The sequence below is a fragment of the Bactrocera latifrons genome, unplaced genomic scaffold, assembly GCF_001853355.1.
Source record: "Bactrocera latifrons isolate USDA-ARS-PBARC rearing strain unplaced genomic scaffold, ASM185335v1 scaffold_66, whole genome shotgun sequence".
NCBI classification, from domain to species: Eukaryota; Metazoa; Arthropoda; class Insecta; order Diptera; family Tephritidae; genus Bactrocera; species Bactrocera latifrons.
This window is the reverse complement of record NW_017537334.1, coordinates 267,199-293,788: the sequence shown is the minus strand read 5'-3', so window position 1 is coordinate 293,788 and position 26,590 is coordinate 267,199. Positions and strand designations below refer to the sequence as shown.

The 26,590-nt window shown below is 37.0% G+C and overlaps 1 protein-coding gene across 6 annotated transcripts in view; it reads right to left on the bottom strand.

Moving 5' to 3' along the window:
- LOC108975532 (proteoglycan Cow) overlaps positions 1-16,345 on the bottom strand; it is a 183,957-nt gene extending 167,612 nt beyond the window's left edge. For 4 of the 6 annotated variants that reach the window (XR_001993877.1, XM_018944074.1, XM_018944077.1 and 1 more), the window contains exons 1-2: positions 16,157-16,345; positions 15,232-15,639 (exon numbers count right to left, since the gene is read on the bottom strand). Coding sequence is in view for 5 of the 6 variants with exons in the window: in XM_018944074.1 (XP_018799619.1) it covers positions 15,232-15,357 (126 nt within the window). In the remaining variant the exon portion in view is untranslated. The remainder of the gene's footprint in view (positions 1-15,231; positions 15,640-16,156) is intronic. The other 2 variants (XM_018944076.1, XM_018944075.1) reach the window with 2 other exon arrangements.
- Between the last annotated feature and the right edge of the window lie 10,245 nt (positions 16,346-26,590).

Below are 26,590 nucleotides of genomic sequence, written 5' to 3'. Positions count from 1 at the left end.
GACACTAGACAAAAGTGACGCGTGCAAAAGATCAAGGCTCCTCGCGAAGTAATATAACACATGTCTGTATATACCATAAGTATGTATGTATTTCAGTATATATAAATATATGTATATATGTTTGTGTATATATATATATGTTCGCGCTCAATTTCTGAGCTGAAAACGCAAATGCAAGTCACAAGCGGCACTCAGCAATGCGTGTAGAATTTCATTTGATTTCAAACTAGCAAACGTTTGATGTGCAAAGCGTTAAGTGCCTGAAAGTATGCTTTTAACGAATGTTATTAAAAATTCCAAAAAATTCACTAACCACTTGCGGCTGTCATACAGCGCACGAACACGCACACACACACAGCAGCGCCAGCGCAAATGGCATTTAAATGGCGGCTTTTAAGAGTGCAAGGAAAAAAACTGGTGGCAAGGCAACGTGCTTCTAAACTTTTCATCAAACCAAAATTAAAGAAATTAAGCGAAAACTTGCAGCTTGGTTGGCGCTTCCTTTGGACCACATCCGACAAACGTCTTTAACGCGACGGAAGAAATAGTGAGAAACAGTGACAGGGGCAGCGCGAATGTTAAGGAAATGAGAAATTACGTCGGTTGCCTTCCGCCAACTCCGTGGTAGCAGCACCAGCACCGCACATTTATTGCTTGCCCATCACTTTTCCGCTTGCCACATATTTTATGATTTCGTTGTCCGCGTTTTTTTTTTTTTTTCTTTTATTTTTATTTTTTATTATCCTCTAACAGGGTGTATTTTGTAAGGAAAGAAGTTTGCAAGACTCCGAAGAAGACCCTGAAAGTATATATATATATATATAAATGGTCAACATGATGACCTGAGTCGATTTAGCCATGATCATCCCCATATATGGGAACAAGCCCTTCATTTATCGAGATAACGTTTTTAAATTTCGCACATGTGCATTTCTCCTCAAGAAGCTGCTCATTTGTTGGCCACCTAGGATATGGGATCCCTATAGAACGTAGCTGCCATGCAAACTGACCGATTAAGCTCTAATCCGTGGATGGAAAACTTTTTTAGTGGACAGGATATATGCATGAAACTTGGCATGGATTATTGTCTTAACCAAAGGTGTAATATGAAATGAAATTGTTCAGATCGAACTACTACGGCATATAGCTGTCATACAAACTCACCGATCAAAACCAACTTTTCTGGAAACAATTTTATTTGTGAAGAGTATTGTAGCTGCAATGCCGCCGAAGATAACGTTTTTCCCCCTCTTTCTTTTATTTTTTGTTTTATTTACTGCACTCTTCAGCCAATTCGCCATTTTTGCGCAATTCATTACTCTTCCTCACTTGCGAGTCAAAAACATTCAGCATTGCCATAAAGTAAAAGTACTTTAACTACTTTGTAGTGTGCAAGAAAAATTAGTCGAAATATGAACCGTTAACTATACAAGTAAATACGAGAATATACTATATACGTACATATATATTTATGAGTCTGTGTAGATCATAAAAGTTATCCCCACTTCTTACACGCATACGTGCGCTGCATTGTAATACTCGAGTGCAGACGAAATATTAAAATTCCACGAAAGTGCCATTTACAAGTATATGTGTGAACACTCACACAGCCACACACACACTTACACTACACACACACTTTCGCATACACTTGTTCGCTTACTTTTCTGTCGTCCATTCGCGCAGCATTGCGTAACTATGCATATTTTATTTCGCTCAGCTTTTCTTTTATTTCGCCGCACACACTCCGCTCCCGCCGCGCATTTTGAAGTTCTTCTTGAAGTGCTTTAAGTCGAGGTGGTGCTGAGGCGCTGTGGGACGTGCAAAACGTGTAAATATGTTTTGGGCAGCGCTGAAAAGGAAATGCCGTAAAACCACTTTTCGCGCATTATTCTGCACTTTTCACCGAAAAATTGTAAAATGAATGCATGCGAGCGTACGAAGCTATGCGCGCACGGGCATACGAATATGGATGGACTAAGATTCGGGCAGAATACGGAAATACACGCCGATGAAATATGTTAATGACGGCGGGTAGGCGTCCCCATTAGGGAAAATATTGCCGCAATTTGCAGGCAGTAAATCACGAAAAACGGCCAGGTTAAATGAAATAGTACTTTATTATTTTGTTTTATGGGTTGTGAAAAAAAGATATACAAATATACATATGCCACATATATTCAAAAATTATATGTGCTTACCATAGCCCTCAATTTGTTACAATTTGTGTATTTAAATCTGAACAACTATCCTATGAAATTTATAATTTTATGAGGTGTTGCCACCTGTATAGAGAACAAAATTCATTACAGTTTCTAAATAAAAGTTAATTATGAATTAAATTTTATTTGATAAATATATTAAATAACACTTAAACTCAAAAAAAAAATTTTATGGTTGCCATCTTTAAAAAAAAAAGTAATTTTTCCGCTATATCCATAGTTTTTTACATCAAATATCACAATATGGATACGGAACTGAAGATATATAAACAATTTAGGGAGATTTTGTTTTAAATAGTTGTCAACTGTATATAAAATAAAAATCTCTTTACCTTATACATAAATAAATCGCAAATGCAAAATAAATTATATTTGAAAAATATATTAAATACACCTAAACCAACAAATTTCTAAAATAGAGTTGTCAGTACAGTACAAAAATTACTTCACTTTATAAATGAATTACAGCTATGAAATTAATGATATTTGCGAAATATATTTCGTAATTAAACCAACAATTTTTTGAAATAGGGTTGCCAGTTTTTTTTTTAATAAAGGAACTTGTACCGGTATATTACTATTGTGTTTTCCATGAAATACCACAATAAGTATACGAAACTGAGGGTATTTGGGAAACCTTTTCTGATAAGGCTTTCTGGAAGAGTTGCCACCTAACTGGTAAATAAAACTCACTTCACTTTATAAATGCACTTGAGATACGAAATCAGTGATATTAGAGAAATATATCAAATAATAATTAAGCACACAAAATTTTAAAAAAGGGTTGCCAGCTTCTTAAATAAGAAAATTTTACCAGTATGTCTATTTTTTTATTTCAAATACCACAATATGTGTACGAAACTAAAGTTTGTGGGAGACAAGTTTTTTTCGTAATAGTTGCCACAAATTTAAATTCTCTTATATTTATAAATAAAATAGATATTTTAGAAATACATAGGTTAAAAAGCACTAAAAAAATTATCAGAGTTGCCACCTTATTAAGAACAAAGAAATTTGACAATAATTTATAGTATCTACATTATTTCCAATACTACAAGACGAGTGCGAAACTGAAAGCACTTGAAGAAATATATCTAGGTGAAAAAAGTGTTTGACAGAGTTGCCATCTCACTGAGAAGTAAAAATTACCTCAATTTATAAATAAACATGAGCTTAATGATATTAGTTAAATATTCGAAATTTTGTTTTTTTCAGAGTTGTCATCTTCTTAAAAAGAAAGAAACTGTATGTCATTGACATATGTATTTCGGAACAAGTACAACAACATGATTATAAAACTGAAAACATTTGGAAGTCTAACGCTGAAAAAGTTTCTTGACAAAGTAGGCATATCATACCCTATCTCTCTTCCTGATCTATATCGTCTCAAGTTCCATAAATGCAAAAGTTGAGATTATTTGAAAACCCTCAAGTTTTAATGTTTAAACTTAATTTCTTGGACGCTCTACTAAAATCGCGATTAATAGCAAACCCATAGGTATATTAAATACTTAAAGATCCAGGAAGCTTGCAAAATAATTTTTTGTTTCCGGTACCTATCAGAGTATTAAAATGCTTGGTAGTGAGCTTTGCAACATAAAATGTCGAAAAGTACCAGACCACGTACACAGAACTGTATGAATGCGCATTTGAGTGTCCGGTATGTTGTGCATGTGTTGCACGTGTGTTTGTATGTGTATTTAAGAGCCTCATAAATGGCGTAATGCTGCACATTTACATGCACCGGTTTCGTATTATCGAAATTTGTCGTAAAATGCAGCAAATCAGCAACACAGATTCGATCCTTTGCGCTCGCACAGTTGTTTGTATGTTTGCCATGGCTCGGCAGTCGCATGCGCTTGCCATTATTGCGATTATTCCTTTCATATTTCATTTCGGTTTCGATTTGCATCTTTTTCACCTCCCGTTCGCTTAGTTTATGAGCTTTTTATTGGCAAAGTAGCAAAAACGTAAATAGCTTAAGCTACGCCAAAAGACATGCCCATATAATGCGATAGCGAAGAAACATGAATTGGCTGAACGGACGAGTGGATGTGTGTCGGAAGTGTGCAGGATGTTCGAACTTCGAGAAGTATGCGAAAATCAGATTTATATTCAGCTGACTACAACTGCCGTTATACATAGATTTATGCATATACATATATCCGTAGTGGGTCACATACACAAATGCATCGACTGCCCCGCGTGGTGCCGTTAGCCAAAAGACGTTATGCAATTCCTTGAATAAAAAATGAGTCCTCCACTTGGACTGAGTAAATTTCATTTTCTTCAATGGAATTTGCTAAGAAGCACATACGGATTGCATATGCAGAGCACTGAGAAAGCGGGAAGTTAATGCTTTCAAAGGAAAAGTTAATGCGAAGAAGCAACAGCGAGTTGAAGCCCATTGGTGGCGCATATTGTCGACAAAGCCTTGTTTGCGTGATTGATTTTCCCACACACATATTTGGACACATGTACTTTATAAGTTAATACATGGAGACTTCATACCGACCTTTGTCTAGGTCAATATGACCTAAGTTTTTATAGCTAAACTGAGTTAGCACTTTTGCTTCAAATTCTAAGCATAAACTATTTTATATCTATATCTGTATTTATATCTATGGCTAAGTTTATTCTTCTTCTTCTTGATTGGCGTAGTCACCGCTTACGCGATTATAGCCGAGTTAACAACCGCGCGCTAGTCGTTCCTTCTTTTCGCTACGTGGCGCCCATTAGATATTCCAAGTGAAGCCAGGTCCTTCTCCACTTGGTCCTTCCAACGGAGTGGAGGTCATCCTCTTCCTCTCTTTCCCCCGGCCGGTACTGCGTCGAATACTTTCAGAGCTGGAGTGTTTTCGTCCATCCGGACAACATGACCTAGCCAGCGTAGCCGCTGTCTTTTAATTCGCTGGACTATGTCAATGTCGTCGTATATCTCGTACAGCTCATCGTTCCATCGGATGCGATATTCGCCGTGGCCAACACGAATTTTACTGCCGTAGAAATCGCCGGCTCGAAACCGGTTTTAGACCAATAGTCTCTTAGGCAAAGTTATTCAGAATGATCAAACGAACTATCCTGAATAGACGATTTTCTCTTTCCTTAACTTCCTGTAAATGAACCCGCTCTAATGTCTATATCCATGTCTGCATCCACTTATCTAACAGAGAGAAAGAAAGCTAACACTAATTAGTCAATCATCGACTCATTCATAAATAAACTAGACATTCCAACTTAAGAATCGCTAAAGCAACACATATCGAAAAGATACTCGACAATGTCTTCGCGATAAATGAAAAAAACATTTACTCGATAAAAATGATTATATAATTTCGGAAAATTTTCCGAGTGAAAAAAAAATTCTACTAGGGTGTTTATATAGAGGAGATGATCCAAGTATTATAGAAATACTTTTTTCAACAGTAATTTTTGACAGACATATTGAACGACTTGTCGAGATCTTAAATTGAAAGCGTACAAAATACAGCTAGTGCAAGAACTGAAGCCTCTCAATCTTCCCAACCAACATCGCTACGTTCTAACGGCTTTTGAAAAGTTCCAAGAAGGTCGGACGTTTCCGAGCCAAATTTTTTTCAGCGATGGAACCCATTTCTGGCTCAATGGGGATTTCGACAAGTAAAATTTCTGCATTCGAGACGAAGAGCAACCTGCAGACATTCAAGAGCTGCCATTTCATCTAGAAAAAATCACAGTTTAGTGTGATTTGTGGACCGGTGGAATCATCGGTTCATATTTCTTCAAAAATGATGCCGGTGAGAAAGTAACGGTCAATGACGACCGACATCGCGACATGATAACCCATTATTTGATACCTTAAATTGAAGGTCGTGATGTCAGCGACATTTGGTTTCCACTTCTCATATACATAACGCACGAATCAATGGATTTACTGAGAGAACACTTCGATAAGCAGTTAACTTCACGTTTTTGGCCGACTAATTGGCTTCCAATAGCATGTGATATCGCACCATTTGATTTTTTCATTCGGGGATATGTAAATTCTTAAGTCTTTTCGGACAATCCCACTATGATTCAGACCTTGGAACAAACACGACATCGAAAATTCGACTCAGAGAATGGACCGTCAAAACATAGCCGCGACCAGCATTTAAGGGAGATAATGTTCAGAAAATATATGCCAAAGCATGTTCTTTCGAGTGATATTAAACATTCCCCACTGCACTTGAAATTTCTGTGTTTATGTGTTCTGTGTAAGAAACCTCGAAATAGATCGCGTTTTATATGAAACAGGACTTATCCACCATTGGCACCACAACAGAAGCAAAAATTAAGAGGTCTGCTTAAGGAAACTTTTGAAATATTCGAAATGAAAAATCAATCCAGTTAAGGAAGAAGTAAAAGTGCTCTTGGTGGTATTAGGATCATGTCAAGGAAACTTTTTAGTATTACTACTTATATTTATAGTTAAAAAAAAAATTAAGCTGAATTTTTATGACTGAAGCTGGTATCGTCATTGAAAAAGGAAAACTCAGCCTCTGCCGGCCACCTCATTTGATCGTTCAACGATCGAACACAATATTATTCATGAGAGAGAGTCTTATAAAACACCGAATAGTAATTAATTTACTCTGTTATATGCGAAATGAACGACCTGACTTCATGGCCCTTTCCCTAATGATTAGACGACTGAAACCCCCCCCCCCCCCCACCGAAACTAAGATTAATTAATCGAAGAAACACACTAACTGCTTAAATCAATTTCTGTGATTTATAAAAATATGATTAAAAAATATTTCTGAGCTTACATAAGCGATACAAATCTAAAGGTATGAAATTTTGTTAAACTACCAAACCTAACAGTTTCGGGTAGCAAAATACAAATAATCAACTGTGCTTTGTGCGATAGAAGCAAAATGGAAATTACTTGGCTAAAAAGACAAAGAAAATTAAAATCGGAAAACTACTGCAAAATATTACACATACATATCTAACTACGTACTACCAATATACATATACATTCGTTAACATAACATATTCATAGTAAAATACGATTGTTGAAAATTCGTAAAAATTCAATGGCTTCATTTCGACCGAGCCAAACGAATTTCGCATACTAACAGTACCACACTCCCAACCTACGATTGTATAGTATGTAAGTATGTATATATCTCTGAGTAGTGGTCAACCTAACAGCAAATATCAAAGTCCACTCTCCTGTGCTTAATAACGGTTTTTGAATATGTATGTCCGTATTTATTTGCCCATGTGTTTGTGTATGTGTGTGTTGGTAGTCATATTACTAATTCTCCGACGATATTCTTCGATTTCATTGCAAATTTTTAGTTGGCTGATATGAACACAAAAGGCAATACATTCACTTCTTAATTGTATGACAAACAAAGGAAATGGGAACAAGCGCACGCAAGCAATCAGGCATACACTTACGCATGCACACCACGTTGCTAACTTGCTTACTTATGTATAGTATATAGGTGAGCATGCGGTTTAGTGGAGCAAGACACCCAGTCGGAAAACTACTAATGAAAGGGAACCAAAATTATTTTGTTCAGAATTTGAAATTAGCAGTGAAATCGGTAAAGCTCTTTAAATCGAGATCTATATAAAAAAAAAAAGAGAATCTAAATGACAATCCTAAAATAACTCTAGTGTCTATGCCATAGAAGACCTTGATTTTTATAGATAAGTTTGTATGGTAACTATAAGCTACAGACGTCCGTTTTGAACATTAAATTCGGCGATTGTAGCTTTCTATTGAAAAATAATCCATGTCAAAATAAAGTCGGCGATTGTAGCTTTCTATTGAAAAATAATCCATGTCAAAGTTCGTGAATATGTCTTGTCAAATAAAAAGGTTCTCGACACAAAGAGTTTTTTGTCTTAGTTTGTTCAGTTTGTACGGCAGCTATATTCTATATAGGTCCGATATCGCTGGTTCCGATAAATGAGAAACTTTTTGTAGAGAAAAGAGCTCATGATACCAAATTTCATTTCACAAACAGACAGACGAGGGGCAGATCTATAGAGTCGATTGGAATTTATAATAATCCCATACGCAAAAGCTCGTTTCAAACCCAAATGGAGTAGTTCCTAAGACAATTAGACAGCAATCCTTGAACCAGTTGCTGCTACATCCCTTGAAACTCTTTACAATACAGCCTATTATACTATAGTATTATATAGTCCAAAAACTATTTATGTCACAATCATGATTGAATTTGCAAGGCATAATAATGTAAGTTTTCACACAGTTGATCAGAATATCAAAAAATTCAATCACATAAAAACACGACTCTGGATCCGAGGCCAAAAAGGCTGAATGTTGTGTATTTCACTCGAGGCACTTAAGGGGCTACATGCGTTTCAGTTTCGGGACGGATTTTGAAGGTTTGCACATCCTTGTCTTTTTTTTTCTAATGTAAAATTATAACACATTCTCTACTACTCAGCGAGAAAAGGTATTTCTTTGATATCAAATTTCTTTCTACTCTCAAAAATTTCCTCGCGGGTAGCTACTAAGGGCATACATGAATACCATAAATTCTATTAGAGAATATTTAGTGGAGGGTGACGGTTACAATAGCATTTGTTAGGTTTGGTCGATGGTCGAAGTAAAGAGAATTTATATGCGGTTTGTAGGCGTACACGCACACACACACACATATATATGTACATCCGCATACTAAAGGCACCCCTGAGTGCATATAGCAATTTAGTTGAGGCCAAGCATTCGCAGAGCATAATTACACAAAGAAATGGGAACGGCAGCAAAGGTAAACAAAATGGAAGAATATAGAAATGTGAAGGCAAAGAAAAATAAAAATCGCTTCCAGTTGAACGAATATCTTCGTTGTGGCGAGACGACTAAAAGTGGGATTTATGCAAAAGTTCAAATAAAAATTGAGAAGCAATTTATGAACGGAAGGGAACTGTGATTGCATCTGCAAGGGGATTTAGGAAAACCAGAATTTCAGAATTGCGGTTAATTGCAAGGAATGTAAATTAGATGCTGTAATTGTAATAATTTTCCACCTAACCTCAGTTATGATGATTGTGGTGCAAGTTAGCCATTTTGATGTGGAATGTTTTGGCATACGACCGCTATTTGTGTTACTTACAGTAACTTAAAATATGTATCGCGATCAAAGGATCGATGTTTATAGATGATATGGTGAATTCAATCAAGGTCGTAGATCACTCCAAGGCGGATTTCATGAAGATCGTTAAGTTTTTCCTTAAAAAACTATTGAAATTGTACACAAACTAATATTGCCAGATCACCATGAGACTCTCACACATTTACTGAAACAACTGCAATATCGAGTACTCAAAACATCAATTTGATGAGTAATCCACCATACAATATTGACTTGGTACCGATTGGTTTCTCGTCAGAGATGTGTTCAATGGATGTGTTCAGAATGCATGTTTTTCAGATATCTCAATGGAGTGACAAAGGTCCAAATGTATAAAGATCTTAAAGGAGAATATATAGAAACACATTACAGTGATCTTTGAAGATTAATTTTTTTGTTTGTTCTTTAAAGTGGAAATATAAAAGGCAACCTATGTATAAGCAATGTTGAAATAATTAAAAAAAAAAAAAAATTGAAAATTCTACAGTGGCCATTCGCCAAAAACCCACATTTTTGCTAAAATTGTCTTGAAATGTTTATCAATGTCTATATTATCCACTGTAAGTTCTTTAAATAAACCAAAAATAGGGGTTGTCACGCGTTGATAAACAATACATATTTAAACGGAAAGGGACGTAGTGATTGACCGATTTCATTTAATTCAACATCGCAGCATAAAGAACTTGAGTACAATGTTTATAGAGAGATAGCTTAAGTATTTGTTGAACCTATAAGGAACGTTAGCTTCCTCTGGAAATGAAAAAAAATGTGAATTAAGCGCCTAATGGTAGGCAACATTTAATTTTTATTACTTCAGTCTTGCAGAATCGCACCTAATTTTCATTTTACCTGAGTTTACTATAAATTATTTATATAAATTAAGTATACTTTGGTGATTATCAAAAGTGTAAAATAAAAGCCAAAGTTTACTAAAGCTCGTTGCATAATTTTAATAGCATCAAAAAGAATAATATATAGTATTTTTATATAACTTTCGTTATCAAAATATTTATTGCCTCGATTTCTATCAAAATATTTTTTTTAATTTTAAAATTTAATTTAAAAATTTATTAAATATAGACACATATTTACATAGATATCATACATATAATATAAGCTTTTGTTTCTATAACCATTACTTTTCAACTTCTTCCAAAACAATGAAATCAGCAAACCACTAACGCATTTACCAGCCTAACTTTACAAAAAAACCACAAAAAGTATAGTAACAACAAAGCTAAAATCAGCATTATATCAGCCGTACATACAACGACAAGAATATCTGCAATAAAAACGAGCCGAGCGTTGATGATTCTTAGTCGCTTAGCTCAGATAAATGTGTGCTTCCACAGCTACTTGCTTAATCCGTCATTCTCCATAGCCATCCCTTAACTATTTTCACACTACACCACAACCGCCAACTCTACAAATATATGCCCCCTTCTTCGAGAGCCACGTGCACAGATTGCTTACTCAGTTGGATACCTGACAACAGTCATGCCAGCAGCGTCAGAGAAACTGATTTCACACAGCTTACACATGTGAGCATGTGTGTGTTAATATATGTATTTTTATATGTGTATATGTATATATGCATGTGCATATGTGAGTGTATATCTGCGAGGCGACCGAATGTTATTGATTTTTTCGTTTGTCGATTTCCGTTGTGTGGCGCAGAAGAACTAAACGCAGCCTGTGTAAGCGGAGATGTGTTTGTAAGTGTATATATGACTCGTGGCTATTAGCTCACCTAACTGCTGAAGAACTGCTTGCGCGCCCAGAGAACTTTCGAGCAGACCAGCGCTAGGGGTGAATATAATGCGCCACTTGTAAGTACCTGTGTTCAAATTAAAGTGTGAATGAAGTGGAATGTTGCCTATGCTTGCACACACGTATGCACAAAATAGCTACGTGGAATACTTCTAGCTGAGCATAACCAACAGAAACAACTTTATCATTAACGTCTGACTTGAGAAAGTTTGTTGTTTTGCCCACACAATGGTCACTGACGTGTTGTCTGCTTATCTTAACGTGTGCATGTATGTATGTTTGTGTGTATGCATATATGATTGCAGATAGCTCTGGAAAAAGCCACTCTACCACTCTAATGCCCGCATTAAAGCAATCGACACCTGGCCGAACTAAGTGACCGTTGACCAAGCGCTCAGCCAAAAGTAGCTGCAACACGAGATAGACACGTCCTTCCAGGAATACAAAAAACAGTATATATATATATATGCATATACATATGTATATACATATGAATTGAAAGCATATGCATGTATGTACGTAGAGTATGTGGTTTTTATTGGCATTTTGTTAGAAAGTTTTTTATTAATGACATTTTTCCCAGAATTTCGGAACAAATTTCATGCAATGAATTAAGAAGTAACTAGTCAGATAAATTATTTGAATTCTAAAGCAATGAGGCAATTAGAGATGACAATTTTCAAAATAGAAATTACCGGATTTAATCTAAAACAAAAAAAACGTTAACTTGATTTGTAACAAAGATTAGAACCCTTCACAACTTAAAAGTTTTTTTATACAATAATCTGATTTTAATATAACTGATATGGTATGGCAGCTACTTATATGCTATGGTTATCCAATCCGAAAGAATTGCTCGGAAATTGCAAAAATCGGTTACATATTATTATTAAACCTTATCGATATAGATATTATAATGATATCTTAACTTTTTTTCTAAAAAACAGTATAAAAATTATAATTGTCTTAACGAAAAATTCGTAAGTTTTATCGAAATTTCCAAACCGAAATCGAATAAAAAACAATCGATATTTTTAAACAAAGAAATGTTAAATTGTATATAAAAATTTTATTTGTTACTATAATATTAAAGTAAATTTTTAATGAAAGTGAAATTAATCGATATTACCAAAAGTTATCGATATATTATAATTAAATTTTAACTTTTCCTAAACTTTAATATGAAAATTAGAATTATCAAACCAAAAAAATCATTATTTTTGTTGAAATGAAGTATAATCGAAATTGAAAAAAATAATAGATAATTTTAAATTAAGAAGCGGTCAGTTTTATATTAAAATTTTTTAAGTATTATAATGTATAAATACATTCTTAATAATAATAAAATTATTCGATATTACTAGAACCTATGGATATATTTTAATTATATCTTAACTTATTCTCAAAATTAAGTATAAAAATTAGAATTGTCTAACCAAAAAAATTCTTAAATTTATCAAAATTGTGAATAAATGAAATCCAAAAAAAGAAAAATAATCGATACTTTTAAATTAAGAAACGTTAAATTGAACATATGAATTGTATGAGTGAGTGAAAATCAAAATAGGGAAAAGGAAATGGGAAATATAATATTCTGAGTTAAATGGCATCGTTAATTTTATCGAAATGGCGTATAATCGAAACCGAATTTAATATTATCGGATATTAAAATTGTGAAATATAAATTTTTACATGAATATTTGCAGCAACAGATGAAATGTTATGAGAAAAGATACGAAAAGTTATAGCATTATTTATCAATATAAAAAATAATAAAAAATCGAAATTGAAGAAAGATAGTATGTCAATATTTTTGAAAATGGTAAGTAGAATAAGCTGAGTAAAAAACGCTATTTGTGTCGAAATGAGGATAATCGAAATCGAATTAATAATATACGATATTTTTAAAATTGGAGAAATGTTAATTTTTACATAAAAATTTACTATGACATATAAAATATTTTGACAAAAAAAATCATTGTTATTTTTATCGAAAATGAAGCTTAATCAAAAATCGAAATTGGAAATTTGAATTTGAAAAAGATAGCAATTCAAATTTCCAATTTCGATTTTTGATAATATTTAAAAAAAATTTTAAATAGAATATTCTGACTAGAAAAAACCACGTTATTTTTGATGAAATAGCGAATAATCGATATTTTAAAAATGGACAAAGTTAACTTTTAAATAAAAATCTACCTTAACAGATTAAATATTTTGACTAATAAAGTCGAAAGTTTGAAAAATAATCAAAAATCGAAATTGGTAAAACATAGTAAGTCAATATTTTTAAAAATGGTAAATAAAATATTCTGAGTAGAAAACACATCACTATTTTTATCGAAATCAAATTGAAAATTATCATTATTTTTAAAATTGGGAAAAGTTAAATTTGACAAAATTTTATTTGAAAGAAATAGTAAATAAACATTTTTAAAAATGGTAAATAAAGTATTCTGAGTAGAAAAAAATATCGTTATTTTTTGCGAACATGAAGAATAATCGAAATCGAATTAAAAATAATTAATATTTTTAAATTTGGCAAACATTATATTTTACATGCAAATTTGCAATAACAATAAATAACAATAAAATATTTAGAGGAAAAAAACATAATTATTTTTATCAAAAATGAAGAATAATCGACATCGAATTAAAAATAATGGATATTTTTTCAAATTGAAAAAAGTTAACCGTATTACGGCAATCGGAGCTCGAAAATTTTTATATAGGTAAATGAAGGCCCGGTTACGCTGATTTTACCTACTTCGGACAAAAGGGCGCATTATTATCAAGAAAAAACTACTCGAAATTTCGCATTATGAAACCTTACCATCAAAGTTATAGTTCAAGTTGCCTCAACAAAGATTTTTCACTAACAAATTTTAAACTTAGTTCAGAGCAATTGGAATTACGGGTATAAACATGATCGACTGACATTTGTGACTACCAATTATTAGGAAGAAGATCGCCATGGTAAACATATTTGACTAAACTGGAGAGTGTTGATCGCGGAGAGAGATTTTTAAATCGAATTATGAGCTCACTATAAGAAAACTCAAGCTAAACAATTTAGAAAAATTATTTCCATCATACAATAAAATGTCTTCGAGAGGCCTCATCATTCGTCTGCTCTCCCACGAATACAAAATGATGGAATATGATCGCTTTAAACATATTAAGAAAGTATTTTCTTAGACTATCAGCACATTGAAAATCGCTCGAAATGATTATATCATAAGAACTCAAACTATATGCTCCCAAGAAATCCACACCCTAAAAAAACAAAAAGACACGTTTGTTTGTTGTTACAAAATTGTGTTTTTGATGCCGTAGATGAGCTATGGGTGTGAATTAGCAGAGCGCGCTTAATACCAGAGAAGCAACAATAAAAAGCACAACGCAACGCAATAACAGACACACCACACACGACGCCGACAACAAATCGGATTTGGGCGAGTAATTGGCAAAAGCAGACACAGACAAAAGGCGCCTAGTGAAGCGTAAAGGTGAAAAAGGAAATTGAAAAAAAGGAGAAAGAAGAATCCAAGAAAAAATGCTAATAAGAAAAACAGTAGATTGGCGCTGCTATACAGAGACGTATAAGAAAGTAGCTGGCAGGTGTGTGGGTGGGTGGCTTATGGCCAACACACGACGCATGTGGGGTAACGGCAAATGGTGTAGGGCGAGAAGTGACCACACGTTAATGCAGTTTGGCTTCATTTGTCGACTGGAGATGTGTGCCTTGTGTACTTCACCATGTTTATATGTATGTGTGTTGATTGACTTGTCAAAGCAAGGCAGTTCAGGTTACTCATACGCAATGTAGCACACTCAGTTCGTAGCGTTGCAGACGTTTGTAACTTGCTGTCGCGCTAATTAGTTGTCATTTGCATGTTGTAAATGTGTTGCATAGCTATGTATTATATACGTTTATATACATTTATTATGTGTTTGCAACATTTACTGCTTATATCTGTTACTATTGCTGCCTCAATGCCGTTGTAGCCGCCCTCTGTATTAGAATTTTATTTATTTTTTTTTTTGCTTTCTTCTTTTACTGCAACTCACACTTCGCTTTCGTTTCCTGCCGCACTTACCTCATCGATAAACTCGAAATCGCCACCATTTTCGCCAACGTATTTCTTCTTCTTGGCCTCAGCGCCACTCAGACCGGATGACATCAACACCAGACAAATGCTGGCAATCAAAAGTAAACACCTCATTTTTCTGCTTTTTTCTCTAGTTTTTTTTAACTTTTCACAATAACAACAACAACGATACGTAAAGCGTAATAGACGTAACAGTTGCACTCAAGACTTTTATTGTTTCGGTTATTTTTCGGTCGCTTTTATATGTTGTTTAGTATATTCGTGTAATGTGTGTTTTCGCTTATTTTTCTGCGTTTGCTTTGCCGTCGTTCGTTCGCTGAAAAACGCTTTAATGACCTGTGTAATTTACGTTTGCAATTTCCGTTTCCTTTGTAGCACGCAAATTACGAGCTTACACTGCAAGAATTCGTATTTTGATTAAATGATAATTTATTTTATTTTGTTTTTTATTGTTGTTGCGTATAAGTATAACGCTTGCGAGTGTTGTATTTTCCATAAAATTTTTGCTTTGAAATTTTTCATTCACATTTGTTATTGTCTGCGAAGGCAAGGCAGCAAAAACATAGCAACACATACACATATATATATTCGCACAAGCATACACACACACAAACAAGCGTACAACTGTCACTGCAGCTGCTGTGAATGCGTGCGCAAGGGACGAGCAAAAATGGTGCTCATCTTCGAATTTTGGCTCTCCACCCGCATTCGCCAACGCATTCGTGCAGTCACAGTTACAGTAACGGCAAATAGTTGTACAAATTAAATCTCATTTATGTCTGCGCATATGTTTGTATATATGAATGTTTGTATATATGTGCAACTATGTAACAGCATACATATGTGCGTATAACTGTGCATTTGCGCTGCCTTCTTCGCTATTAGCTTGTTGTTATTGTTTTACACTACTAACACTTTAAACACAAGCATATAAGCGCACATACGCAATGTACATACATATGTATGTATGTATACACTGAGCACTAAGTTGGTCTCTGCTATGGTCTACTATGCTCTGCTATGTGCTGCTATTTAATTGAAAGCAAAGTCCTTTTTCATCCGCTTGACAATTTGCAACACTTTTAGCCACCGCCGCGTCCGAATGTAAACTGACTGCATGGACTTGTCCCTATTGGAATGCACGGAATTCTTTTGTCAAGTCGCTTATTTGGTGGTTCAAGCGAATCTCGGTTAGCTGTGCGACGCATGCGGCGTGAGTGAAAGCGTGCCAACTCTTCGAAAATGCTGAGAGCACTATTTTAAATAGTCAATAAATCGTAAAAAGTGGTCGGTTGGAAAGTTAGGCAAATGCTAGTTATAATGTAAGTACATCAAGTGTATTCAACGATTTTTACGTTGAATGAAATTTTTCAACAAAAAAGTTCGATTAAGCCTTGTGTCCGGAATCAAATTTCTGTTGCCGAAACGTTCAGAATGTTGGAAAAAGCCTTCGGTACCAACATACAATAAAGTAGTGGAATTGGTGCTTGAGGATCGATGACTAACAGTCCGGAATCTTACTGACATTGTTGCAATGTCGGAAGGATCAGTGAAAATGATTCTAAAAATCGATTGGTTTCGAAATCAGTAAATTTTTTCGAAAAACAATATCGCGTTAACGGCTGTAAAACAAAGTTTTCCGACTACCAGGATCTCATGAAACGTATTATTACTACCGATGATACTGTAATATATGCTTACGACCCGGAAATAGACGTTCAATTAGCCGAATATCGTGGCAAAGGTGAGCCGAAGCCAAAAAACCACGACAAAGCAGGTCAAGAATCAAAATTATGTTCACAGTTTTCTTCAATTATCGAGGTGTGGTGCACTCCAAATTCCTGCCGACCAGCCAAACTGTCAACAAGGAATCTATTTGTAAAATACGGCTCGAATTATGACCCAACAACTTTTGGGTTTGCACGATAAAGAACCGTCGCATATTGCATTGATTCTCTATGAGTTTTTTGCCAAATTTTTAGCCAAAATCGTGTTGCAACTACCGAATACGCCGGATTTAGCTCTGTGTAATTTCTGGCTCTTCAGTAAACTCAAACATGTGCTCCGGGGAAACTCAATGGAAGACATTAAACGTGAATCGCTAGGAGCATGGAAGGCAATTCCGAAAAATGACTTTAAAAACTGTTTCGAGGTGTGGAATAAACATTGGCACAAGTAAATTGGGACCAAGGTTATACTTTGAGGGAGGAGGGAGACGACATAGATTTTGAAGTATAAATTCAGAATCCCATAATGAGATTTAATTCACTTTTTGGCATTTTTGTGTTTTTAAAATGTTTTCAAGTTACACTAGCTGACTTTCACACTATACATAAACATACAGGTCTTTTGTAGAACCCGATGTAGGTTTGTGATTAATACGAGCTGCAGTTTAAGTCGTGCAATACGTCAACGCTTTTTACGAAGTTTAATAGAGACTTGATATTTAATTATAATAGTTCCTCCAATTCCTTGTATTAAGACGCCCCTGGATATCCCAGCCAAGTTGTAGTTAAGATCGCTCAAAAACACAGGAGTTGTTCCAGCGTCTCTCTTATGTCTACTTCTTCGACCGGCCAAACTGTCAACAAGAAATCGATTTGTAAAATTCGGCCCTAATTACGAGCCAACATATGTCATCGTTAGTAAGGCCCATACTGCTCGCTTGTGATGCCATTACGATGTGATTTGTGACCAGATCAACAACCGTCCTGCTAAGTTTTCGAAACCATGAAGAGTGAAAAGCTTGAATCTTTTATGGCTCGACTCAACACATTTAGGTTAATGTTTTGAGTATGAAGAGAATCAATTCTGGACTCGTACCATAAGACGGGAATGTTTTACAAAAATGGCGTCGAATAGAGATCACCAAAGCGAAGCTGATAACTCTATGTATATTTATCAAAAACATCTGAGGTTAGGAAATGTGGGTTTGTGAAAAAGACGTCGAAACGGCCCAACAATTGTTTCATCACCGACCTCCCACCGCTATTTTGGCAATAAGACAACAAACTGTAGTCTCATGAAGCACTATTTTAATTTACTGGCGTTTTCTCAGTGTAAGCTATAAGTTGCTAGGCCTACGCTAAATTGCGCATGCTTCAACATTTTCCCAAATATGCTCACAATTTCTCTGCTCTTATACCACGAACTACCAACCCTCCTGTCTTAACCAACCGAACATAGATAGAGGACATTTTAGCACATTTAACCCCCAGCGCCCGAGGAAATGTCAAAACAACAACTAAACAAAACAACATACCACTAGATGGACGCACACAAGCACACGCCTCACAATACCGATTTAGAAGGCGCAACCAAAATCGATTTTCACTTTGCGTGCACTCCTCCAAAAAAGAAGCGAAAAGAATAAAAAACGAACGCATATTGTATTTGGTTGCGAGCAGCGCCGCATAGTCGCTACTCCGCCGCCTGCAGCACCGACTGCGCCGAACAGATAGCATCGATGTGCGCTAAGCCAACGACGACACATTGTCCGTCCGTAATGCCATGCAAATTGAGGCACCGTTAAATGAGCACAAGTCAAAAAGCAAAAGTCTTTCACCTAAGTATTAGCTGGTCACCGCTGCTGAACCGTGGCAAATATTCAATTCTCTTTTAAACACGCTCTCTGAACCCGCGCTATCAACACAACTGCTAGGCCTTTGCCGGGCAGCAGTCGCTACTTAGACGCAGCAATCATGTCAAAGGAAAATCCCAGCCACTGACTTGGCTTTTGTGTCAACATTAACGGAGCGAAAGGCGACAGTGACGCCGACACATCTTAATACTCGCCTGCGGTGATTCGATTGAGACGAGCGGGCGCGCGATGCAGGGACGGCTGCTGCTGTGTGAGTAATAGAGTGCGTGTTGGGGCTCGGATTTTTGGGTGGCGGGTATGCAAATCAACTACAACAGCGAGCCCAATAACAACAGCGTAAAACGAAATTTGTGCGCGCATCATTGAATCGCACACTTCACCGCGCCGAAGCTTTGCGACAGGCAGCCAGCAATCAGCCGGCAGAGCCAGCCACCCAGGCATCACAATGATGAGTCAAGCATGATTGCCATTGTCCTCAAGCCGAATGCCGTCTCCACCTACTGTCACTGCAGTGAGTGTGTGCTGCATGCCAGAAGAGATATGCCGGTGCTGTTGTTGTTGTTGGCCTCGTGCTCGTTGGCAATGGGAAATGTGCCATTTAGAATTTTTCGGCAATTTTACGAAATTTTTGGCCATCGAACACGTTTTATCGGCATGCCAGTGCATTAATGACGGAATGAGTTGTCAAGCAGCCAGCCAGCCAGTCAACGGGGCAAAGCTCTGTTGTGTTAAACTCTCAAGCAAGTCATATCGCTTTGTCACACTGCTCCAGACTCCTTTCCTACTGCCCCAACACACATGACTGCCATGGCAATTCAACGCACGACCGCGGAGTCATCAGCGCAGGCTTTGGCTTGTCCCAACAAACTTACGCGTAGCCCAGCGGCGAAATTTTGTAGTATAAACGCGGCCGCTTTGCTGCCAGACCGACTGGCTGGATAGCCATTTTGTTGGCTTCATTGCGCTTGTAGATAGATACCCTGCCGATATGACGCAGCACTCACGCGCTAAGTCATCGAGCCGCGCTGACATCATAGCCACCATCGTCGCTGCTGGTCGCACGCATTTGGCGCTGGCACGATTTTTCATTTTTAGTCGAATGCTTTTCACTGCGTCTTTCGATTTCATCGAGCACGTTGAATTCGGATATGTGCATAAAAAAACAATAGCTACAGCACTTGTAATGTTCCAGTTTGCTCTGCTATTTCGGTGCTTTTGCTTGGTGCTCGTCGTTAATGCTGCGTTATGTCGCAGCGTTACCGCGTAAGCACGTAACCGTAGTTATTTTCAAATCGTATGCTCCGGCATGTAGCTTGAAATTTCAAATCATTAATTCATTAATGTCAGAAATGTATTTAAGAAATACGTATATTCTGCGCTTGCGATTTTTATTAATTCTGCGCTCTGGATTCATCGCCGAGATGAAATGCTCTTATCTTTCTTTATTGGCAAAGACACCGTTTATGCAGTTATGGCCGAGTTAACAACAGCGCGCTATTCGTTTCTCCTTTTTGCTATGTGGCGCCAATTGGAGCTTCCAAATGTAGCCAGATACTTCTCTACTCAGTCTTTCCAACAGGGTTGAGGTTTTCTGCTTCCTCTGCTTTCTCCGGCGAGTACTGCGTCGAATACTTTTAAAACTGGAGTGTTTTCGTCCCTTCGGACCACATGATCTAGCCAGCATAGCTGCTTTTTTTAAATTCGCCGAACTATGTCAATGCCGTCGTATATCTCATAAAACTTATCCAGAACGTTTCCTCGAAAAGTCGTAACGTCGACTCATCAGTTGTTGTCATCGTAGGTGACTTCTAGGCTAGCACTGTTGTTGCTGTTAATACTGGTTTCCAAGATGAACGAAATTATCTGTGGCTTTCAAAGTTATGACTGTCAACAACGATTTCCTCCGCGGACAGGGGTTAGAATTTACCCGTGGTAAGCGGCGACTAAAATCCATATGCACAATGGCTTTTTTTCTGGGCATGCCTTGAAATTTCAGCACAGTCTATGTCAGAAATAGTGCTATAATATTCAGCTTGAAATGATATTATAGACTTTATATAAAATTCCTAATATAAAGGCATTTGACGTTCAAGCGACAAATGTCACCAGTCATTGAGATGTGGGCGCTCAACTGGTAACAGCAAAAGCTACAAGGTTTTACCAGAGAATTTAACCTGCTACCACGGGGAGCAGTTAGCCCTTGGAGTTTACTCCAATCTGCTCATTGGGTTCGGCCCTTTGTGGAGATTCGTGGTGGCTGTGGTTGAAACCTAAAGGCAGGTAGGGTTGAAAAACCCAATGCGGAGTCGCACTGCGGCCAGGTGCCGGACCCAAAGTACGAGTTTTAGATCGGCCTCATACCCCACCAAAATGGCAAAGATGGTCCTAACCACCTAAACCAATTCGAACCAAAAATACGTGCAAAATGCATTTATAATTTGGGGCGCTGATCTACGCATTGTATTGATCTATGTGCTTCAAGGAAAACACCGTTAGGTAAGTCCGTCACGTAAATCACAACAATTTCTGTCAACAGTGATGTGGGAGCCTAGTTGCGAGTACGACAATTATTTGTTTAATGACAGGAGATATATCGACTTGCCCTCGGTGCGGTTGTTATGGCCAATGATATGGATGTCATCGGCCAGCAGTTGTATGTACACACTTATAGAAGATTACACCTTGTCTATATGTATTTTTTAAAGAAGTCGCACGAAAGGAGTAGAATTATCTAAAACCCCGTTTGGTATCGAACGACTCGGAGAGGTCTTTCTCAGTCCTGACGGAACTTTTGGTATAACTCAATGTCAGTTTACACAGCCGTATTAATTTTGCGGGGATACCAAATTCATACATAGCGGCATAAAGGCAGCTCCTTTTCGTGCTGTCAAAAACAGCATTAAAATCGATGAAGAGCAGGTATGTGTCCATCCTCTTTTCCCGGGTCTTTCCCAAGATTTGGCGCATGGGGAATATCTGGTCGGATGTTGGTTTCCAGGCCTAAAACCAAACTGATAAGGTCCAAACAGTTTGTTGGCAGTGGGATTTAATCTTTCACACAATACGCTAGATAGAACCTCATATGCTAGGTGTCTCTTGACGTGCATTTTTTGTTACCATTCAAAATAACTGTTTCCATAAAATCATCTTAGCTGTATCCGCGGGGGTGTAGGGTGGGCAAACGCTAGGGGTAGAGACCCCCGATTCTAAAAGTCATCATGGAGGACAACGAAGCGAAGTGGGCTATCAGTCCAAATGTCGGTGGGAGACGTTCTTCTCCAGAACGGACGCCGAACAGAGCGCACCCATGCCGTCATTCGACGGAGCAGGATGGCTTAACGGTGTCACAATTTTAAAATATAACGACGAGCCGACGTTAACATGGGTGAGAGAAGCGGTCCAATCTTGTGAGAATGCGTGAAGCTGAAGGTGTTAGACCGCCGTAGTATCTGGCAACAAAATTTCGTTGGAGACGAGTGAGGTTGAAATGGATCTGGGCACAGAATAGATCATGGCTACTTCACTTGTCCAACAGGAGGTGGAGAAAGAACTCAGTCAGCGATCTAATGGTTTAGAACCAAGAGCTGATAGTACTCCTAGTAAACCTCCATAAAAGTAAGATCGCCTCTGCGAACTTCTTCTCAATTTAGATAATGGCGGCATGACGTAGCTTTAGTCCAGGAACCATGGATTGCATCGGGTAACGTGGTAGCTGGGCTAAAGTCATAAAACTACACAACATACACCGAGAGTGGTGTAGGTCCTCAGGAAACAGAGGAGCATTTTTTGTGCATTTGTCCCGCATTGCAAGACTACGCTGTAAGACTGTGGGTTCCCCACGGTGCGATACACTCGAGGAGGTACCGATAGTGAGTTTGCAGAGTCCGTTAAAATCTACATCTGACTACATCTCATCGACTTAGGATATGAACTCCAACTGGTATCGCAAAGGACCAAAACAGGTCTATGCGTGGCTTATTGCCTACTAGTTTAACCTAACCTACAAACTGTTTTCAAATCTGAACATATTGGTTAGCTTGGTCGTTCGGTCATACCCTTGGTAAAGGATATACAAAAACGATTAATTTGAAATCGGCACAAATTCCAAAAGATATTTAAAAGTGTTTTGTTTTTTCTAATAATGGTCCTAATTAGACATACTATATGTAGGTATTTTACCAAACCTCCAAACGTATACTGTGCCCAAAAATAAGGTGACATTGTATTTATTTTGAAAATTCTTTATTTATTCTTCCAAATCTAATACATCCCCTTCAAAGAAATCCCCTCCCGATGCAATGCACTTATGCCAACGGATTTTCGAATCTTTGAAACATTGGTTGTAGTCACTTTCCGGGATGGCCTTCAGTTCCATCTTCGCTGCGGCTTGAATCTCCCCTATCGTATAAAATCGGTGTCCGCGGAGCGGTCTTTTGAGCTTGGTGAATAGCCAGAAGTCGCACGGCGCCAGATCATGTGAATACGGTGGTTGCGGAACGATATGGGTTGAGTTTTTGGCGAAATGATCACGAATTACGAGGGCAGTATGGGATGGTGCRYTRTCGTGGTGTAAAAACCAAGAATTGTCTTTCCACAATTCCGGCCTTTTTAGGAGGATAGCGTTACGCAAATGACGCATAACGTTCAAATAATATTCCTTGTTGACTGTTTGACCGGTTGGAAGGAATTCATAATGCTCAACAAAACGATAATCGAAGGAAACTTCGAAGTCTACATGACCTTGATTTTTTAGCGACTTTGGCGCGATTTTTTTGGTCTCGGCTCTCTTTTGGCACGATATTCGCTCGATTGATCGGTTGTTTCGAGGTCGTAAGCATAGAACCAAGCCTCATCGCCAGTTATAATGCGTTTCATGACGCCCTGGTAGTCGAAAAGCATCGTTTCACACACTTCAACGCGACGCCTTTTTTCCAAAATATTCAATGTTTTCGGTACCAGTCGAGATTTGACGCGCTTGAGGCCCAAAACATCCTTCAAAATTGTATTGGCTGATGCTTTCGATATGCCAACTTTATCGGCAAGATCTCTAATTATTAATCGACGGGTTTTCAACACCAGATCTTTGATTTGTTGAACGTGAGCTTAGTCGATTGAGGTTGATGGTCGCCCTGCACGCGCTTCGTCTTCGACACGTTCACGGCCGGCTTGAAACTCACTATACCACTCGTAAACATTTTTTTTTAGACATAGCCTCATCACCAAAGGCTTTCTGCACCATCCTCAACGTATCCGCAGCAGAAAATTGATTCCGTAAACAAAATTTAATGCAAATTCTTTGCTCAACAAATTTCGACATCGCAAAAAACCAAAAACTCGCTTTTAGCAGCTCACAAAACGACACGTATCACTAATGAATATTTTGACATGAAATTTGACATAAATGTGAAAAAAATAAATTCTCCAAATCCTTCGACGCGCGCAGTTTAAATTCAAATGTCACCTTATATCCGACTTGTCGTCAAATATAAAAGTTTTCCATACAAGGACCTGATGTTGATGATTCAGTTTATATAGCAGGTAGGTAGCAGGATTAGCTGTATGCTGACATACTTATGCCTTTAGAAGGCTAATTGTGAAACCATCGGGGCTAATATTCCCTCACTCTATTGCCTCTTCTTTGAACTACCTCGTGCCTCTGATGAACTTCAGTAGTATAAAAAGTTGTATATATATATATGTACAACCTCCGAAATATTGTCAAGAAACCTTCGACTGGTGGTTGCGATTATGTTTATACCCTTCTACCTCCTGAAAACTTCTACAATAGTCATTATATCGTGTTCCAAGTCTTCCAATTTGGCAGTGACCTTTTAGCACTACTACTAGTTATCAGGAATACCACTATGTCTTGAATCTCACTACAGGTTTATCTTGAAAAATGATATTGAAGCCACTCCTTCACTATCTTTAACGAAACCCTAAGAGACTTTATTGATTTTAGAGCCCCTATAACGGGTGATCCCATTAGAAGTACTTTTTTCAATAAGCTTTTTTGTCGTGAGTCGTGTCAAGCTGTCATGTTATTTTTTTCACTATTATTGTTCATTTCATCACGGAAAGACTTATGCCTGAACTACGTTTACAAATCGTTAAACTTTTTAATAGGAACTTTCAGGGCCTGTAAAGAATTGTGTTTATCATACTTGGCTCAACTCGTAGTCAACATAATCGTGCTATTCGCATCACCCATCTTGAGTCCACAACGCAGTGAAGAAAATATAGCAGGCCGTGGAGAGTCGATTCGACGCTGTTCGCAGCTACTTGGACTGACGCATGAACCGACTTGGCTAAATTGAAAGTGTACAAAATACAAATTGTGCATAAACTAAGCCCGCTCGACCTTCCCCAGAGTCTTCGCTTCGCTCTAAGGGCCTTTAAAAAGTTCCAAGAAAATCCAAAGTTTTCGGGCCTAATTTTGTTCAGCGATGAGGTCCATTTCTGGCTCAATGATTATGTAAGCAAGTAAAATTGCCGCATTTAGGAAAAGAGCAACAAGTCGGTTATCAGGTTATTTGATGGCTGGAATTGAAACTCGTGATTTCGACGACATTTGGATTCAACAAGGCGGCTACTCTTGCCGCAGCTCGCATCATTTATTGAGAGAACACTTCGCTGAGCAAATAATTTAACGTTTAGGGCCGGTCGATTAGCCACGATAAACGATAATCTTCAAAAAGTAAACGCCAAAAATATATTCTTTCGGATGATAGTAAATTTATTATAATATTTGAAGTTTTTTTTTTTTTAAGTAGGAAACCTCGAAATGGATCACCCTTTATTATTTCGACTTTCCTCCATAACGAGCGAACATAGTTTCACTTCAGCACCCCTTTAAAAACCTAACTAGACTTTTATGTAGGAGGACTGCTATAATTGAGCTAGTAATAAACATTCCGGCCCCGAAGATATGAAGGTCTTGAAGCTGCTTATTCTCCAATATGTGTCTAGCAGCTAGATCCACAGCTTCTTGGGGAGCAAACGACTGAGGGACGTGTTCTAATGTATGCAAGCAGACATACGGATGGTCGAACAAACTTAATAGTGTTTCACACGCATCCTTTTGGCTGTTACAAACCTCATGGTAAACTAAATATACGCTGCTCAGGTTATAGAGCTATGTAAAACTACGAAAATAACTACAATTAAAGAAACGGTTATGTTTTTGGTATTGCTTTTCATGTGGTTTTTTTTTTTATTAAAAACGCTCAATTCATTCAATTTGTTCATTTAACAACTTCATTGTCATATATGTATGTGTGTATGTTTTAATTTGTAATTTGTCATTTTAACAATTTCTATTTACTTTTTATATATGTATGTATGTATGTGTGAGTACATAGTAATGAGTACATTTCAAAATCCGCTATATTAAGTTTTTATTTGTGTGTGTGTGTGTGCCTAATTTCAATACATTTCTTCTTGCTTTCCATATATGTAAATGCACCGATTATGCGCTAAATTCAAATACAATTTTTTCTTGCATTATTCACATTTGCTTATCACTTTGCCATTATGCACACATAGGTGAGTAAATGTAAAAATGATCTTCACGCCATTAATTTGATTTTTCTCGTTTTTATTGCAAACATTTGTTCATTTATTTGTTTTTGTTGTTGTTTTTTTTTCACTAATACTATAAAGAAAAATTATTGCGTAATTATGCTAATTATATAAATTGTAGTTAAAAAATAATGGAAAAAATAAAAAATACAAAATTAAAAATTA